Below are 20,222 nucleotides of genomic sequence, written 5' to 3' on the forward strand. Positions count from 1 at the left end.
GTAAGTAGACAATTCATTTCCCTGGATGTCTGGTTTCTCACCGATGGGAGAAAACCTCTACTCTTCCACACTTTTACAGCATGGCAGACCGACCCCCCAACCCACGTTCAGTATAAGTGTAAATACCCACTTTAAAACTGGAAGCCAGTGTAAATGCTCACCTCATAGGAAGACGCAAGCCTCAAACCTCATGGAGATCGGCAGGTGCACAATGCACTTCATATTTCTCTGTATGTCCCTTGTGCAAAATCCACTGAGTCACCATCAGAGACAATGTTATGTTTATTTGGGGGGGAAGAAAGGATTTTGAATGGTGTTACCATAAAGAATAAATGTTTAAAGAAGGCTCACCCTGATTTGACCATTATACAGTGTGCACGTGCATAGATACATCCCATACTGAAATGTCATGACGTGCAGTGTGTACAAAATATCAGTTTGAAAGAAGGAGCAGAAACGGATTTGCAGGTAACATAGAGGCAGGTGCAATGCCTTCTGAAACTGCAGAGCCACTGTGCTCCCTGCCTGCCTTAGAACTGGGAACAGAGCAGGTGGGTTCAGAACGTTAGACCCATTAGAAAAACAGAATCAGAAAAGCTCTGCACCGCCTGAACGCCAACTTCCTACTTTTCTTCTGCATCCTTAGCCCTTGGAAATTGTGATTCTATTTCTGCTTCTAGAAATTAAAGTCTACAGAAATTTTCCTTTCTATTCTTTCATGTCTGGATTTTTTCATTTGATGTGGTGTCGTCTTCAAGGTTCATCCATGCTGCAGCATCTGACAGAAGTCCCTTCCTTTTAAAGACTGAATAATATTCCACTGTATACATACCACATTTTGTGTATCTTTTTGGCCAGTGATGGGCAACCCTTTTGACTTTTGCGAAAGATGCTGCTGTGAACATGGGTTTAGCAATATCTGTCCAAGTCTCTCCTTTTATTTCTTTTGGGCATATACTGTGGAATGGATTGTTGGGCTGTATGGTAAGTCTGTTTAACTTTCTGAGCAATTGTCATTCTGTACACTGCTCTCTCTAGTCACTGTAGACCTTGCTATTCCCACCACTGGTGTACAAAGCCACACCTTTGTACATTCTTGGCAATACTTGTTACTTGTTCTTAAATAACATGCACCTTGTGGTTGGAGAGATGGTTCATCAGTTAAGAGCACTGTCTGCTCTTGCAGAGTCCAGAAGAGGGCATTGGAGTCCCTGGAACTCACGTTACAGATGGTTGTTAGCCACCATGTGGGTGATAAGAACTAAACCCTGGTCTTCTGCAAGAACAGCCACTGCTCTTAACTGCTGGGCCATCTCTCCAGTTCTCCAAATGTCTATTTTTTAAAACATTAAAAAAAATTTTATTTATAATTTTTATGTGTATGAGTGTATTGCCTGCATGTATGTGAGTATATCCATGTCATGTAATGCCACAGGGGTCAGAAGAGGGCTTCAGATTCCCCTGAAACTAGAGTTAAGGATGGTTCACAGCCTCCATGTGGGTGCTGGGAATCGAACCCAGGTCCTCTGCAAGACCAGTCAGTGCTCTTAACTGCTGAACCATCTCTCCAGCCCCTCAAATGTCTATTTTTAAAATTAACTTCTGGAAGTTAATATGTTGGGGGACACTGCCATTAAGGTCGTAGTCCACCATGTCCGGACAGCTCTCCAAGCTCGGCTCAAAATGGAGGACTCCCTTTCTCAGCAGGGCCTTCCTACTCTCTGCCTGACCTTATTTGGAAAGTGTCTCCAAGCACAGATGCCTGACCTTATTTGGAACATGACCTTTGCTGCCCCTGGTTTTCACATATGATAATTAGGCATTGCACTACAGCCAGTCAATCCCACCTCCCCTTTCTACATGATAGGGTCCTCCTGCCACATGTAAATAAAGCAGACTATGAACACCTATGAGGCAAAGCTTTGGCTGCCATCCTCACCCTATATATTCCTCCAACTCCTCTAAATAAACTAGCTGTCTCACTGAAGCTGACTCCCGGAAGGTCTTTCCATCATACTCACAGCAGTCCTGACCCTGTTAGTCGCTTCTGCTCCCTTTGTTCTCGCCGATCAGTGGCCAACGACCCATGAGGGGAGAGAGACCCACATTAATACACAAAAATCATTTAATGGATTTCAAGTAGTGTTTCAGTGCTTGTATATCATGCATATTATTCAAATCAAGTTAAAACATAACCTTTTCTTCTTGAAACATTTTTAATTTCTTTTTGTGGAAACTTTGAAAATCCTTGTGATGAGCTTTTATTATTATTTTTTTAAGTTTTATTTATTGGTTGGTGTGGGGGGGCATACATGCTGTGGCATGGCATGTGGAGGTCAGAGGACAGCTGTGAAGAGTTAGTTTTCTCTTTACACTTTTATGTGGGTTCTGGGACTTGAACTCAAGTCACCAGACTTATGTGGCAAGTGCCTTTTCCCACTTGGTCACCGCCAGTCCAGTTCTTATGTTCATCATGTCTTTCCCTCTCGCAATTCTGGGTTTGGTTGGCTCTTGCTTTTCCAAGTCTTTGGGGTGCTTCACTAAGTTCTCTATTTGAGGTTGTCTGTTACGTAGGTGGCCCTAGCCATACACCCGCATCTCGTACAGCTTTTTCTTTGTGTTTCATGAAATTCTTTGTATGTGCACATGTCTGTGTGTAGGGATGAACTTGCTCATGTGTGTACATGTAGAGGCCAGAGGTTGATGCCGAGTGTCCTCCTATGTCGCTCTTCACTTTATTTTTTTTTTGAGATAGAGTCTCTCTCTGAATCTGGAGTTTGCTGTTTTGGCTAGCCTGTCTGACCAATGAGCCCCCAGGGCTACCTGCCTTTGCCCCAGCAGCCCCGGGGTTACAAATGTATATTGCTAAGCCCTTTTTGCATGGGTGCTGGGTATCCAAACTCAGTTCCTCATACTTGCACAGCAAGCACTTTACTCACAGAGCCATCTCCCCAGGCCCTTCATGAAATTCTTTAATTTCTCTCTTTAAAAAAATTTATTATATTTATGTGTATGAGTGTGTGTAAGGACACCCATGTTGTACAATGCTTTGGAGGTCAGAAGAAGGCATCAGATTCCCTGGAATTGGAGTTGTGGATGGTGGTAAGAATTGAACCTGGGTCCTCTGCAAGAGCAGCCAGTGCTCTTAACCACTGAGCTGTCCCTTCAGCCCCAAATTTTTCTCTTTTGACCCATTGATCATTCAGGAACACATATTATTTTATTTCCATGTGTTTGTATAACTTCTGAAGTTCCTCTTATTAATTGCCAGTCTTCTTACATTGTGGTCAGAGACCATACGTATTATGGTTTTGAGGTTTTGCATTTGTTGAGACTTTTTGTGGCCTCTTATATGGTCTATGCTGGAGGATGTCCATGTGTTGATGTGAACAGTGGGCACTCTATCCCTGTAGACCACAGAGCTGGGTAAGTGTTGGTTGGGGCCATTGATTTGTACCATAGTTTAGCTCCACTATTTTTTTTTGTTGATTTTTCTACCTGGATTGTCTATCTATTGATGAAAGAGAGGTGAAGTTCCCAGTTAGTATGGTATTGAGGTTTATCCCTTTGGACCTAATATTGCTTTATATACTTGGGTACTCTAGTAAGGAGTTTTAATTTTCTCACATTTTCATAATGGTATTTAATCAGTCTCTTCTTTCTAATAAAGGAATTTCTAGTAAAGACACATGTCTAAAGATCACTTATTATAGCTATTGACCATCTTGTTGCTAGGGCCACTCAATTCATTCTAATTTAGCTCATATTAAGTGTGAGCTGGCTACATTTGCTTGTGTTTCTTTCTGCAAAGTAGGCCTACCTTGTTGTGAGTATTGCTGGAACATCTCCCTCACTCACACAGCACCTCCAGCTGAGACATGTTATGTGTGTCTTTCTTCTGCTTGGTTAACCTTGGTGCCCACCACCCTGTTTAGTTCACTGTTGATAGCCCTGGCCCGTTTCCAAAACTGACAGAGATATGCCCTGCTGCAGTGATCTCTACTCAATCGCCTGGGACACAGCCCTCAGTGCTCTTCCACATACCAATCATGAGGCCTTACTTCATGACCATTACTGTCCTTCTGATCCTGGTTGAGAAGACTCCAGGTAGCTCAGGACTCTGAAGTTCTGGGGTCTTGAATGCACTATTGGAGCCTTGGTGACCTCGGAGGAAATCATGTAGAATGAGCAATACTTTTTAAAGCCTATCCTGACCTCAAGATGAATCCTACCCCACAGGATCATCCAGATCAAGATCTCCCCAATTCTTCTCTGTCAAGGCAAATTTAAGGTTGCTGTCCTTTTGTTCCTGGCATAGCAGAGATTCAGGCATGAAGTGCTGTAGGCAGTGGTGTAATTGGAATGGGAGCTTGATCCATGGATTGGGTGTGAGAGGTTGGGTACAAGCTGGAGAGCTGTAGGAGGAAGGATGTTTGATGTGGAATAGTGAGCTGTGGGGAGGCTGTAGGACTTAGAGACAAGAATATTGGGATGTGAGTGGCATTGAGCGTCAGGTAAGCAGTTCTGCTGTAGAACTGGGCTTGGCTGAGGTGTTAGTGTGGTCTGGAGAGTGAGTGGTGCTGGTTGGAGCTGGGAAAAGTTTAGTAAAACTGGGGATTGGGATAGAGATGGGCCTGTGGTTGGACTCTGCTAGATCAATGAAGAGGATCCACGCTGTGAACTGGGGTTGAATAGCTTTTGTTGTGCTGTGTTTGTGTTAGGTTTTGTAACTGGGACTTGAGTGGTTATCAGAATGTGTACGGGTTGATTGCAGTTAAGTGTTCAGCCCCAGTGGGTGCCTCATTCAGCTCAGGTGTGTTTATCTGGGCTCAGCCTAGGTATTGGTCAATTCTTAAGCTTGAGTAAGACCACTGGATTCATCATAGCAGGGCAGTAGTTATTGATGGGGAGAGCTATGGTTTGCAGATATTTTGTTGATAACTGTTAGGTGCTTTTTCATTTTGTTGGTCATTTCCTTTACTGTGCAGTAGGTTTTACCTTCTATTTTTGCTTCTGTGCCTGTATTTTTTAGCTCAAAGCCAATAAACTTGCTGAGGTCAGTGCTTTTCTCTTTTCAGCTGAGAGTCTTATGGTTTCAAGCCTTTGATTTAAATCATTCATCCATTTTGAGTTCATTTTTGTATGTAACATAAGGGTCTAATTTCATTCTTTTGTGTGTAGATATCCAATTTTCCCAATACCATTTACTGAAGAGATATCCTTTAATGAATAAATGCTCAAAATATTCTGTAGAGCGAATATTTTTACCCTGTGCATATTTTAAAGAGTTAAGGAAGATTTTTCATGCAAGATTTGATGGTAAACCAAAAATAGCAATTAAATAGGGGATGAGAGGAAACTTTTGATGTGAAGGTGATGATGATGGTTTCATGGGCGTGTTCCTAGCTCCAAACTCAAGATGAATGCGTTAAATATGTGCAGCCTATTGTGAATTAACAAAACCCCAATAAAGTGGCTTTAAAAAATAAATGGGAAGAGAAAACACTGGATGAAACATACTCAGTATTATATTCTAATTTGGGTTTGAGTGTGCATTTCAGTGACACTGAACAGCTTAGATAGGCACTAGAGAGACTGGACTGTTTTCCAAGTGTCCCATCAAGTGCTGACATTTGGAGAGACCTGGATGCAGTCTCAGCCTGGCCCTGTAGGAAACCGGGGCAGTTTTCTTTGTTGTGAGTAAATTCAGTCACTGCTCCTGGAGTTTTCTTCCTCTTCTTTAACATTGTTTCTGTCCAGTTTACATTGATTTCATGTTCTCCTTCCCAGTTATTTCCCGCTCCTTTCATGCACTTTACCAGGAGACACTTGTTCTCGTGTCCAGTAAAGTGCATGTTGGATCCATGGTGGAAACCTCAGGTGGGCTTGTGAGAAACAATATTTGAGGACAGCACTCCATGCTTCAAAGGCCGTGCAAGGTGCAAGAGCTTGGCTATTTTCACCTGGCAGGCTCAGGAGATGTTCCAGACAACCTTTCCACCAGAATAATCAAAATTATTTTTTTCTTTTATTGCCCCAAGCATGAGCATATCTAATTGAACTGTTTGGAGCCAAGACTCTCCATCTTTAAGCTGGTATGTTCCTGGTGTTTGAGTGCTTTGCATAGAGTGGATTTTAATAAATGTTTGTTGAATGAATGCATAAATGACTTACAGCCAATGTATATGGATAAGAAGAACCTTAGGAGTTGGATGAGGGACAGCCATGTTTGGGCACACAGGTGTCAGAGCAATGATGTAGTATATTGATGGGGTCCTGACAGAGTTGTTAGAAAGGGTCCAGAGTAGGGCTGAGGAAATGCCACAGTGGTTAAGAGGATGAACTGCTCTTGCAGAGGACTCAAGTTCAGTTCCCAGCATCCATGACAGGTGGCTCACAAGTGCCTATAACTCTAGCTCCAGGGGCTCCAGTGCCCTCCTCTGGACTCTTCAGGTACTCATATGCCCATGCACAAATCCACACAGAGACACACATATACACATAATTAAAAATAAATATTTTTAAATTTTATTTATTTTGAGTGTATGAGTGTTATGTCTGCATGTGTGTAGGTGCACCTGTGTGTGCAGTGCCCACAGAGGTCAGAAGAGGGTGTTGGATCCCCTGGAACTGGAGTTATGGATGTTGTTAGCTGCCATGAGGGTGCTAGGAATCGAACCCAGGTCTTCTGCAAGACCAGCCAATGTTCTTAACTGCTGAGCCATCTCTCCAGCCCCAAAACAAATAAGGAGTCTAGATCATATCTTTCTCTTTAAAAAAGATTTTATTTTACTTTTGTGTGTGTGTGTGTGTGTGTGTGTGTGTGTATGCTTACATGTGTGCAGGCACCCACAGAACCCAGAAGAAGGTGCCAGATCCCTTGAAGCTGTAATTACAGGTGATTGTAAGTCACCCAAAGTGGGTGCTGGGAACTGAACTCAGGCCCTCTGCAAGAGCAGCATGTGCTCTTAAGCCCTGGGTCATCTCTCTAGCTCCTTATTTTTTACTTTTTGATTTATGACATTTTAATTTTCTCTTAAAACATTTCCATGGGCACTGTCTGTAGTTGAACTTGAGGAGTCCCTACAGGGTGAGGAGTCCCTACAGAGTTAGGCTCTCCTTTCAGCAGGGGTCCATGAGGATTTCTTGGGGTGCTCCCTGCGCTGGCCTCTCCTGAGAGCATACTGAATCAGCACATCTAGAGATGTGTGAGTCTACTCCACAGTTTTCCAGATTACACACTATGATATCTCTTTATCCCCCTTCATAAACATAGTTGAGACTTTCCTGATCTGCAAATTCCCCCTTCTGTATCTGTCACGTGGGGAGACTAGAGTCAGAGGGTTGAGACGTTACATTGTGCAGAGGCTCAGGGGGAATGCTGGACTCCCAGAGCAGTCTCCTGTGATCCCAGTTGAAGATGGAGAGATCATCAGAGGCGATTTGAAAGTGAAAGGGTTGTGAACGTCCGTGGTGATGCAGGGCAGCATTGGGTAGAAAAGCGCAGGAGTGAGAGTCTGTGTGTGTCTGTGAGAAAACCTTTATTTCGAGCACTGCTTATTTACTTTTGGAACCACTCCATGTAGAATCTTCTTGGGGTTTCCGTGTGCAGAGAATAAGGACAAGGCAGCTTGGCTAACCTTTGTCCCTGGTATCTGAGTCCCCAGCCGCCACCCTCTGGTGATGATAGAGAACTGGGAGTTCTGACCTCCACCCAGGGTGTTAGGGAGGGAGGGAAAGTCTTCACTTTTGGTTCGTAATTTCCTTCACTGTGCAGAGGCTTTACACTTTTTTATTACGTGTGTGTGTGTCCATGTGTGAATACACACATCATATGGCAATTAGAGGACAATTTGTGGAAATCAGTCCTTTCCTTCTACCATGTGGGTCCCGAGGATCAAACTCAGGCTTGGTGGCAAGCCCCCTTACCCACTAAGCCACCTCGCTGGCCCCAGAAGTATTTGTTTTATTTTTTAATTAAAAAATTTTATATATGAATATTTTGCCTGCATGTATGTAAGTGCACCCATGTTGTGCAGTGCTCACAGAAGTCAGAAGAGGGTGTTGGATCCCCTGGAACTGGGATTACAGATGGCTGGTAACTGCCATGTCTGTACTGGGAATTGAACCCAGGTCTCTCCAGCCCTCCCTGCCCGCAGCATGAAGATGCAACATTGTCTACTTTTCTCATGTGCCTGGACTTTCAAGTCCCAGCAAATAAATGCAGCTGAGGATAATAGCGAGACGCTTTGCTCTGTGTTTCCATCTCAGAGTCAAGTCTGAGAAGAATTTGAGTTGACTTTTCTGTGTGGCATAAGGATCTGTTTTCATTTTTCCAGGTCAGGTGCTGCCAGGAGAGCCTAGGTGTCAGTCTGCAGAGGTCCTAGCAGATCTCTTCCTATGAGAGCAGAAGAAGGGATGGAGGGAAGGAGGGAAGGAAGGAGAGCTCCAGGGTGGAGGTAAGGAGAGAGGCAGGGCACACAGTTGGGACCCTAGTGGAGACAGAGTGCCTGGGAGCTGTTTTTCCCCTCTTCTGAGTAACCTTATCAGGTGATGATGTGGCTATCCAGTGACATCTCTATGTCACTGAGGCACTTCTCACACACACCAGGGTCCAAGTGCCATGGGAGGGCTGACACCCAGGCACTTCTCACACACACCAGGGTCCAAGAGCCGCGGGAGGGCTGACACCCAGGCACTTCTCACACACACCAGGGTCCAAGTGCCATGGGAGGGCTGACACCCAGGCACTTCTCACACACACCAGGGTCCAAGTGCCATGGGAGGGCTGACACCCAGGCACTTCTCACACACACCAGGGTCCAAGTGCCATGGGAGGGCTGACACCCAGGCACTTCTCACACACACCAGGGTCCAAGTGCCATGGGAGGGCTGACACCCAGGCACTTCTCACACACACCAGGGTCCAAGAGCCGCGGGAGGGCTGACACCCAGGCACTTCTGCTTTTCTTCTTAATTTCCCTCCTGTTCTCCATCTTCATCTCAACTTGTAAAGTTTTATCTCTTTTTATTAAAAAGTATTAAAAAGATGGCAAAGTGCTCCTTTTTCTCTGTGATGTAAATAATATCAAACTTTCTTTGCATTGCTTTAATGTTTAATAATGCTTAATTGATTATTGTTTGCATGTGTGTGTATGTGCGCATGTGCATGTATGTCATCCAGCAAATATGTGGAAGTCAGACAACAACTGTGGGAGACTGGATCTCAGGAATCAAACTCGGGTTATCAGGCTTGGCAGCAAGCAACTGTACCTGCCGGGCCATCTCATTGGCCCAAATTGTATTTATTAACAGGAGACCTGGCACCAATGCCAAGCTGAGCACACTGGACTGACTGCAGAAAGCTGTTGAAGGCCCCATCCCCACACATATGATGCAGGAAGACATTATCTACCAAACCCTTTCATAGAGAAGAAATGTGACCCAGAAAACAATCATCATGGACTTGATGTCATGTAGACCCGGAATCAAAAATTGGCTTGGTTGAGTACAAGTTATGGAAATGAGGACCAAGCGCAGTCTGTCTTTGACCCTCTGTGTCTTCATCAAACAGAAGGGGTTATAGCAGGTTTTATGAAGATTCCCTGAGGCATCACTTGAAAACTTCTGGCACATAGTGACTGCTCCTGTTCCCTTCTTTCCCATAGCTCCTTTGCTGCTGGAAGAACCAACAGGTAGATATTACTACTGGTGACCAGTACTTAGAAATGCTATTGTCAGGAATTTTGAGTGTTTTCAGGCGAGGGGTCTGCACACTCATGCACACATCTGCGTGGCTGATAAGTAGCTATCAAGATGGGCACACAGCTGGATGACTCATACATAGCAATTAAGGGCTGTAAGACATGTGGAAGGTAAGTGGGGGAGGTTCCTATAGCAAGCACACATGCATATGCTCAGCTTACATGTGAATATAGCCTCACTCCAAATGAGTTGGACACACGTGTCTATGTACCAGTGTATTATGTATGCACTGTACATCCTTTTTGGGGCCAGTGTTCAAAGACATGTGTGGAACATGCTTGTGCTCATTTCATAGCATCAAAGCATGTATGTGTGTCTTGTCTCAGATGACCTGAGCTTCAGGAATCCGCATTGCTACAGCACACCAAACATGTCCAGTATGTGCTCATGGTGACAGTCCTTGGATTCTGAACACTGAGGAAAGACATTCACACCAATGGCACTGTCTCGTGTTCAATTGCTTATTATATGCTAGATAATCTTTCTGAGCAGACCACATATGGTCATCATCACAGAAACATTAGGGATTTAGCTCTGTTATTTCTTCCGTTGTGAATGCAGGTGACTCAGCAGAGGGCCAGTTGTCTAAGGGAGTCACAACCAATCAACAGAACCCAGATCTGAGAATGTCTTGGCTCTGATTATGAGCGCATCAGGATGGTTCTCTTTCAACCTCGCTTCTGGACATCTCCAATTGCTGCTGTGTAGAAACTAAACATGCCAATGTCTCTTCCAGGTGGCCTGTTTGGGTTCCCCAGCAGCAAGAGGCAAGTGCCTTGGGTTCCATGTGAGCTTTACCAAGGCATATGCAGAAATGCCGATGGAACACGTGAAATCCAGTACTTAACCCGCCCAAACAACCAAAAACGCTGCCTGAAATTTCCCGTGAGCCAGCTTCTAACAGTGAAGGAGGAATACCGCTCCAAGTCCAACTTGTCCGTCACAAAGACTTCAGGGTGCGCTCACATTTGAGTATCACCAACATCACCCCCTCTGTAGTAATTTCTCCCACATTCCGGAATGCTTCCCCTCATAAAAATGCATCCCTTCTCATGTGTGTGTCTGTCTGTGAACTGTCATCACTGGCTGGGACAGGTTAGTCTGGGAACTGGGGAGCCATGTAACATGGGAGAATGTGCTGGCAAAAGAAAAATAAAGAAGCTGAAGCAGAAACAACCAGTAGGATATGTGGGTGGGTGTGGGGAGTCTGAGAAGGGAGGGGCTCACTTTTATGCCCTGTTCCAACACTACTCTGAAGGCTGCAGAAAGACAGTGACAACTGGGTTGAGTCTGATGACCCAGTGAGCATGTAGGGGAGGTCATGACATCTCAGTAAATCACATGACAGAGCAACAGGCCTGCCTTGGTTTCTACAGAACTAACCCTGCCTGCTTTGTGTGATGTCCTTAAGAACTGGAACTAGATGTGCAGGTGGAATTGAGGAGGAAATTTGTTGGACAAATTAGAGTAAAATGTTCTAAGCGATAAACTATTAGATATGAAATAATCAGGCTCCTCCCTGGGAGTTCTTCCCATTTTAAGGCTGGAAGTCCACTTCTGAATGTGGTGATAGGGGACAGAGAGGAGCATCTGTATATTCCACATTATTAGCACACATTTGTACTTCATGCTGTAGAAAGGAACCTGTGTAGACTCCATGTCAATATCTCAGCAAGTACATACTGCTGATGGTTTATTTGCTCTGGGTTAATGTCTAACCAGGTCCTGCCTTGGGAGGGAACACAAGGCTCAGCGGCCCTGAAGGCATGCAAAGAGAGAGAGAGAGAGAGAGAGAGAGAGAGAGAGAGAGAGAGAGAGAGAGAAAGAGAGAGATGCAAAAATGCGGAGAGAGGCACCAATACCCTGACTCTCTCAGACTAGGCTGACATCTGACTAAGGGGCAAGGCTAAACTTAAAACTGAAACTCACTTCACACCTATTTGGTATGCTGTGAAATTCTCATTGGCTTATACATATAATCCCAATATTTAATTTCTCCTTCTCTTTGGATACAAACTTCTAGAACTAGTGTTCCCCCCAAAGTTCTCAGTCTTACCTCAACACAAAATGAAATCCAACTCCTGTGTCCATCACTCCACTGATGGGTTCTGCTCACCAATGGCTTCCTAGTTGGAAACTAGCATTCTTCCCCTTCCCTTTGCCTTTAACTGGGATTCCATGGCTTTGCTCAGGCCCCTCCCCTTTAAAGCTCTTATTTGCCCTGACTTGTGGTTGCAGGTTGCTCTTTCCTAGTCATTTTTTAGTCATTTTTGGAGTTTCCTGCTGGAATTGCAGGTATGCACCACTATACCTGGCCCTAAAATTGGCTTTTACTTTGTACAGAACTTAAGAGCCTGAAAGGAAATGTAAGAAAGTTTTTATCTTTGAAATTCACTAACATTCAGCCCCATTTGTGAGACAGAAGGCAAGTGCTTGGCAGAAGCCTGGTTTCCAGGTAAGACACAGAAAGTTGGGAGTACAATAAAGAGCCGAAGAACAAATAACATCAAGTATTTGGAAGATATTATTGATCGTGGGTTCAGCGTAATGTTGAGATTTGTTTTTAGGCTTTCTATTACAGCAATACTTGGAGACGAAAATGGTTGTGGAATTCTAGGTCTAAAGCAGAGGTGCCCGTCTCTCTGGTTTCCATGTATCTTACACAAAGAAAAGTGACACGGAACCTGAAGGGTTTTCCCGTGACTGCTCAGCAGCTAGGGAACCTTGAGTAAATTCTGTATTCACCTGAGCTCCTCATGGAACCGATCGCACCACCAGAGCTCCAAACTGTACATTCGTATTCAACTCAGAGCGAAACTCCAAAGCTCAGAGCCACATCCCGAATCAGCAGTGTTATTCCCTAGTCTAGGGTTTCTCACCCACCTCAGGCTCAAAATGCTCTGGAGTGAACACCTGGAAGTCATTGTTCTACCGATTCATCTCCATATAAGCCATTACAGTGTGCTCTTAGCCCAGCTTCTAAATCATCTCAATGTAATTACAAAATCTACATTTGCATAATTAAGAGGACTTACATTCAACGTGAAAAATCTCAACTAATTAAGAAACTCTTAATTTATTAATGTCATCCCAGCAGAGCTTCAGACAGCAGAGCATCTTTGAACAATTCCCCCTTCACTGGATTATTTAAAAGCTTTGTAGAGGTAGGAATTAATTTATTAGAACCTCGGTGTCAAATGAAGAAACCCTTTTTAAAAATGAGATTAAAAAGAGCTACCCTATAATGGGGGATATTGCCCCTTTGAGACATCATAGGCTAACAACAACAAAATCCTCAATGCGAGGAATGGATTCCCTCTCTAGCAACTGTTGACCAGGGGTCCCATAGACCCCTCATGGAATACTGGTCATTGTTCCTCTTCTTGGTTAACCACCAGAACTGGATGGTAAGACCCTATTGCTGAAGACACTATATACATGAGCTATAGAACAAACAAGGAAAAATCAAGCTGGTGCTGACTTCAGAGCCTCATATCTACTAGGTAGTATCCACAGTACTGGAAGGTGCTATGCATGTTGCCTGAAGTAAAACATAATCATCAACCTTACCCAACTGTGAATCCTGTGAACTATAACAACTGGCCTGACAAGATATGCTCACCAGTATGATAGTGGTACAAATATTATGGGAGTAACCAACCACTACTCTCTATTTGGATTTAAGGTCTGCTTCATAGGATGGAGCCCATACCTGACACTGATATCAGGCTTAGGAACCTGAGGCGAGACAGGTCACAGGACATAGGAGAGAGCCTAATGCAACTTTTCTACTAAATAGTTATCCTAGTAAACCAATTCCTAATGACTTACTGTTATACTCACAGATTAATGCATCTCTCAACTCTCACCAGAGAAATTTCCTTATATAGCAGATGGTGCTTAACACAGAAACCCACACCTGGCCCATGTGCAGAGAACAAGAGGTTGCTGGGTGCTTATCCCTGAATAGAATGCCTATATCAAACTTCTGCCTCCTAAGGCTCAGGGATTATTGTGGAAGAGAGGGTGGAAAGATTGTAGGAGCCAGAGGTGATGGATGACCACAGGGAAGCAATTTTCCAGATAACTGGTCAGTTACTCATATAAACTCATAGCACTGGTGACAGCATGCACGAGTCCCATACAAGCTCAAACCACACAAAATCCAAGCATAGTTATGAGGAATTGGGTAAGAAACCCCAACCCAACCTAAGGAAATTTTGGCAACCAATGACTTCTGGGAGGGGGAGAGACAGTCTCTTTCAGGGATGGGACTCTTGGTAGGTCAACTGGATCCATATACTGAAGGACATTTGGAAACACAAAGTAGACTCTACAGGCCTATTGTGTATATAATAGAGCACATTAAATTGACTGGGGAAAATAAGAGGAGGTACAGATAGGAGAGGGAGTCTAAATATCAAATTATAATGCATGAAAATTGCAAAAATTCAATTAAAATGTTTTAAAAAGAATTTTTTTTTAAGAGTCAAGGGAGCTGGAGAGATTGCTCAGTGATTAAGAGCATTGGCTGCTCTTTCAGAGGACCCGGGTTCAGTTCCTAGCACCCACATGACAGCTAACAACTCCAGTTCCAGGGGAATCTGAAGCCCTCTTCTGACCTCCATAGTCACTGCACGACATGGGTGTACTTACATAAGTGCAGGCAATACACTCATACACATAAAATAAAAATAATAAATAAAATGTTTCTAAATGAGTTAAGCAAACTATTTCCATAGATAACACTGCACAGAGCAGAATGGAATTGACCCAAGTCCACTTGAATTCCATCTGATAGAATGGTTATCTTGAATGGTGTTGCCTTTTACCATGTCAGACAGATGGGCTTTCATGGTTACACCCCCTCAAAAGGGGGTTTGCTCTTTACTCTCAGATGTGGCCAAGTATGGGGTGTCTTTGGGGGTCTGCCTCCAGTTTTACCTAACCTTGTAACCAAGGCCACCACATGCTTTGAGATCACTGAATACTGTGTACTCAATCTGCCTTTCTACTGTGTAATCAGCTTGTTTAAATTTAACTCGCTTTTAACAAAATAATGTAAACAATCCTTTAAAATTTATTTTTATTTGTTAATTTTTACTCTCATGTCTACAAGTGCTTTGCCTGCCTGTGCGTAAGTGCACCATGCGTGTGCAATGACCACAGAGGCCAGAAGAGGGCATCAGATTCTCTTGTAACTGGAATTATGGATCATTGTTAGCCACCATGCTAGGAATTGAACTCAGGACCTCGGGAAGAGCAGCCAGTGCTCTTAACCACTGAACCATCTTTCCAGTCCTAGTGTAAACAATCTTAGTAGGCTTTGTTCGTCCCATGTTTGCTTTGCTATTGCTGTCATAAAACACTGACCAAACCATTTGGGGAAGAAAGAGTTTATTCATCTTACAGCTCGCAATCCATGTTCTAGGGCAGCTAATGCAGGAACCTGGAGGCAGGAACTGAAGCAGAAACCATGGAGGAACGCTGCTTACTGGCTTGCTACCCAAGGCTTGCTCAGATAATTCTCTTATACTGGCCCACCTACCTAGGGATGGCACAGTCCATAGTGGGCTAGGCCTCCTACATCAATTAGAAATCAAGAGAATTCCCCATATATAGGCCCACAGGCCATTCTGATGGAAGAAATTCCTCAACTGAGGGTCCCTCTTCCCAGGTATCTCTAGTTTGTGCCAAACTGACAAAAACTAACCAGTACACCATGAAATCAACTTTTACAAACTAAGCGAAACATATAGCTTTAATTAAACTACATTCTGTATTTCTCCTTTGTGACCCTTCCATGCCCTGACCCAGAATAAGGTATGTGTGTGTTAACATCACTGAAAGCACTGATATTAGAAACCATGAATTACCCACAATGCATGTTGCAAACAACATGTGGACATAGGTTGACATGTTGGGGTTTGTGCACTGTTCTAGGTCAGTAGGGGTCAGAAAGAACAACTTCTTCCCTTGTAAAACTCTAGTTAAAGATTCTTTAAGACAAAGTTCCCCATCCCTTTCCCATCCCATGCTTGATGTCAAGAACTGTAGGAGACCCTTTGTTCAGGGGAAGATCAAATGGTTCTGGGAGAAATCAGAATGTAACAGTTCTGAGAACAGATCGGATGCAGTCTTGGTTAAATGACACCAGGAGTTAGTCTTTCTTTAATGTGGCACTGCCACAGCCATGGACACAAAGTGAAACGTCCTACAGTGTGAACCTGAGGACCATAAAGAACAAGAATGACCTATTTTCCTTAGAGAAACTATGCTTCCCACATTAAATTCCCCATCCTCATGGGGGAGGCCTTTCCACATCTGTCCATTCGGATTGCTGTGACTTAGTGACTGTGCTATGTGTTTGATTCCCTACCCTCCCTTTTTGAAAGATTGTTTTATTTTTGTGTTTATGGCGTTTCTATGTGTGCATGTATGGGGTGGTGACTGTGGAAGCCTGAAGAGGGCATTGGATCCCCTGGGACTGGAGGTACAGGTGGTTGGGAACCAAACTCCAGTCCCTTGTAGGAGCAGTAAGTACTCTTTACCACTGAGCCATCTCTGCAGCCTCTGATTAGAGTCTTTGTTGTGGCTGTCTTGTCTTGGAAGTCATTTGAAAGCCTCATATGAAATCAAGTGTATGTATAGGGAGGGATGGGGAGTAGAGAGCTGCTCTTTGGCCTGTGGGTCACCGGGCAAAGAAGTCATTATGAGGAAGTAGAGCCAGAATGGTGCTGACTCTACTGATTTTACTTTTTAAAATAAAATGACTATGTGATGAACTTATGAGTAAAAGCATCACAGCTAGTTTAAGGCCACCACTCAAACACGCACACAGCCCCACACTGTGCACACTCGATGAACTTGTCCGCAGTTGGACCATCATTCTGAAGCAATGGAGCCTTGCTGGGAATTTCACACTCTCACTATCAATTATGTTTTTACCTACTTGCTCAGCACAAGAAAAGAAAAGAAAAGAAAAGAAAAAAAAACTATGACAGAGTTGAAACTAGAAAAGCAATTAGCTTTATATCCTTCCATGGTTCATGTGTCCTTCTGCCTGCTTCTGGTCCTTTCTTGTCACCTAATGACGAGACAAGGATGCTCATTCACCTTTCTCTTAATCACTGTGGCACTCAAAGTCTTAGCTATGGCAACCATAAAGAGAAAGATATAAAAGGAATAAAAATAGGAAAGGAAGTAGTCAAACTTTCCATAGTGCGGATGATAGGCTTCTTTACTTGACTCTAGAATCTACTAGAAAACTCAGATCTGATTTCTTATCTCTGTTCATCACATAATTCTGTACACAGTGATATGTTTCCAGTCAAAGAGTACTAGAGTCTCGTGTAAGTAGACCTGGGCCCTGGAGAGCCACACGCTATGGGTGGGGCTGGCAGATGCGGAAGCTTGGTTGCCTAGAGAGCCTGGATTGTGAGATGGAAGCGGTGGCTGGAGAAGACTCCCACTTGCCCACCCCGGGGAAGGGCACAAATGCAAAGGACTGTGGAAAACCATGGCTGTACGATCCTAAATTCCTTTTTTTTTCTTCTGGGCCCACAAGATGCCTACATATTGCAGCTCCTTAATAACTAGAGACCACATCATCATTCTGTCCGTGGAAAATGGCCAAAGATAAAACATGCCACCTGCAGGCCTTGCTCCTAAAACCCCTGTTGAATCATCCGCTCTCCCCATACCCCCTTTGGGCAACTGGAAGCAAAGAACTTAAAGATGGCATTTTCAATCAGATGCCTTGGGTCTTTTGACTCTACCTAGAAGTTACAAGTAGACAGGGAAGGGTTCCTTTAGTGTCGACTGACTGGGCCCTTGAGTGTCTAATTCTCAAGAGTGGGGCTGTAGTTCCTGTGGCTGAGAACCAGAGGCCACGGTTCCAGGTTCCAGAGGACAGAGACTTCTGGCTCTAGCTATTCAGGTTGGAGGTTTATTGCTCTGGTTTTGGTTGCTGTGGTCCACCACTCATCAGCTAGCATAATTCTTGACTCTGAGCCGTAAGTAGCCGCAGTCAGCACCAGTCAGTGTTGTAGCTCCCAAGCTTTAGTTGTCAGGACCCTAACAGTGACTAGTGTTCCTAGCCTGGGTCTTGGGTGTCAGGACCCATGACCTTCAGGGCTTGGCAGTGCCCTGAAACTCTTCCAGATCCTGAGGCCCATAGTCCCTTGTCTTCGGCTCCTCACAACCCTACTTCTTATTTGTTGATTGTCTTTCCTCAACTATGCACCACAGCGAGCTTTTTAATGGGTAAAACTTTCCCTACAGTGCCTCTTGATGCTGTCAGCCTGGCCCACTCCACCTATAACAAAGATCACAAGAAAGCAGGAAAAGACCACTCAGGAGAAACCTTTCATCCAGCCTAATCCAACACCACTGTGCAGACACAGGAAGGTGTCTACTGGCTGACTAGAGAATGGAGCTAAACATCCCCATCACACAGCCAGGAAAGGGTACTGCACGCAAGTGAAGGATTGTAATCACAAGTCACACAGCTTCCAGTTTCGCCAATCACAGTCCCCGCATGAGGGCTAATCACAGACCCCACATTCCACCAATCAACGGCTTCTTGCTGAGTCACTGAGAAAGAAAGTGCTCCCCGTTTCCCCCTTTGTCAAGTGAGAATAGCTGGGGCCATCTTACCTTCACCAACTTGCCTCCTGTCTGGGGAGGTTGAAGGGCCCAAGTCGTGCTGACCTGGTTCTCACAAAACTGCCTTTTCCCAGTCACAAGCCCCTAGTCTTAGAAACTATAAACTCCCCTTGCCCCAAACTGAAGGTTACGACTAGGAAAGCCTGGACATGCCCAGGCAGGTAGTAATCTTCAGTCACCACCCCCATCCTAAGAAGCTATAGATCAAGCAAGCCCGGGCATATAGCAGCCTTATAAGGTAAAAACAGAAACTCCTGGCCTCACCAATAACGGTCAGCACATTCCAATGCCCTGAAGACAGCCCCTACCAATGAGAAACTTCCCCATACTCAGAGCATGATGCCATCCAATCATTTTGAAAGATGCTTGGCGTACCTGGGCTTCTGTGAAACCCCCCTATAAAAGGCATACCCAACCCAGACTCAGGGCTCTTTCAGTCTCAACTGACTCTAGGAGCCCGTGCTCGAGTCCTACACAAGGCAGACTCCATTTTGGCTGGTTGGAGTCTGCACCGGACTAGCTGCTATATGAATCGGATGTTTTTTAAATAAATACTACCAACTTCTAAACACCGGTGAGTGGTCTCCAATTATTCCCGAGCCCTGGGACCCCAACAAGGTCATGACAGGAGCAAGGCCTCTGGTGCAAGAGTCACGGCTTCAGCTGTAGTGGGCCTTGTAGCTAGTGTTCTCAGAGTGGTTATCATGTCTGAAACAGCCGAGCTGCCACCAAGGCAGGTGAGCCAGAGGTAAAACGGGGGGCTGCTCAGCTCAGGTCCCTGCTCCGGGCTTCCAGGCACAAAGGGTTTGTCTGCCACCATTCACAGGCCTGGATTGCCTACTGGCATTTTTGTTTTTTAATTCACAGAAAAGCAAAGCATTATAGGATGCTTAAAATAAGGACATAACCCCTACTGGACCCATATCTAGGGCCTTGGAGGGAACTGAGTCCCTCTGATCTGGCTCAGGGGCATGACCACAGAACGACGAACCAAGATGCCTGAATCACCACTTGGAGTCACTAACCTGAGTGTCCCAGGAGTCAGAGGACCAGCAACAAAGTGTAATCTGAGTGAGAACAGCTTTTAAAAAATTGAGCCAATCAATCTCTTCAGGTTTTGTTGTTGTTGTTGTTGTAACTACTTCAGTTATCCTAAGCCATGCACTTTAAATGACCCATGAAGGAAATTTAGGCTGTGTCAGTAAAAGACAGAAAAATTCACCTTCATCCTTAGTTCCAATCTGGATTTCTCATATTCTGTTTCCATTTCTAAACATGTTCTAATGAACGTGTCAGATCACCTTAGAGTTTCTGGAAGGAATTTTCTGTTAAATGGGAAGATGCATAGGAGCTGCCTGGTTAATTTTGCTGCCAGATAATAAGGCTCTTCGGGGCAGTCTATGACGTCTCTTGTAGGCTCTTCGGGGCAGTCTATGACGTCTCTTGTAGGCTCTTCGGGGCAGTCTATGACGTCTCTTGTAGGCTCTTCGGGGCAGTCTATGACGTCTCTTGTAGGAAATTTTTCTTTTTCATACATTCTTTTCTTCACCAAGTTTTCAGGGATTTTGAAACTTCCTTGTCTCTACCAGCAACTTTTCAGTATCTGCTTCTGAAAAGAGGCAAGAAAATCATATTGACTCAAACTCTGAATGATAAACCAGAACAACATGTGGAATAAAAACACCTGCAAGACACCCAGCTCAAGTCTGATAGACACCTGAGATGGTTGATCGTGGTTGGATCTAGAATCAGCTAAAAGGCAAGCTGCTGGGGGCTCCTGTGAGGGAATT

General features: G+C 44.4%; 1 protein-coding gene across 1 annotated transcript in view; it reads left to right on the top strand.

Annotated features, from left to right (window-relative positions):
• Defb116 (defensin beta 116) overlaps nt 1-10,737 on the top strand; it is a 52,671-nt gene extending 41,934 nt beyond the window's left edge. Inside the window, exons 3-4 of the mRNA XM_029557493.1 lie at nt 3,936-4,107; nt 10,502-10,737. Coding sequence (XP_029413353.1) covers nt 3,936-4,107; nt 10,502-10,737 — 408 coding nt within the window. The remainder of the gene's footprint in view (nt 1-3,935; nt 4,108-10,501) is intronic.
• The last annotated feature ends 9,485 nt before the right edge of the window (nt 10,738-20,222 follow it).

This window comes from Nannospalax galili, unplaced genomic scaffold (genome assembly GCF_000622305.1).
Source record: "Nannospalax galili isolate Female #2095 unplaced genomic scaffold, S.galili_v1.0 scaffold228, whole genome shotgun sequence".
NCBI classification, from domain to species: Eukaryota; Metazoa; Chordata; class Mammalia; order Rodentia; family Spalacidae; genus Nannospalax; species Nannospalax galili.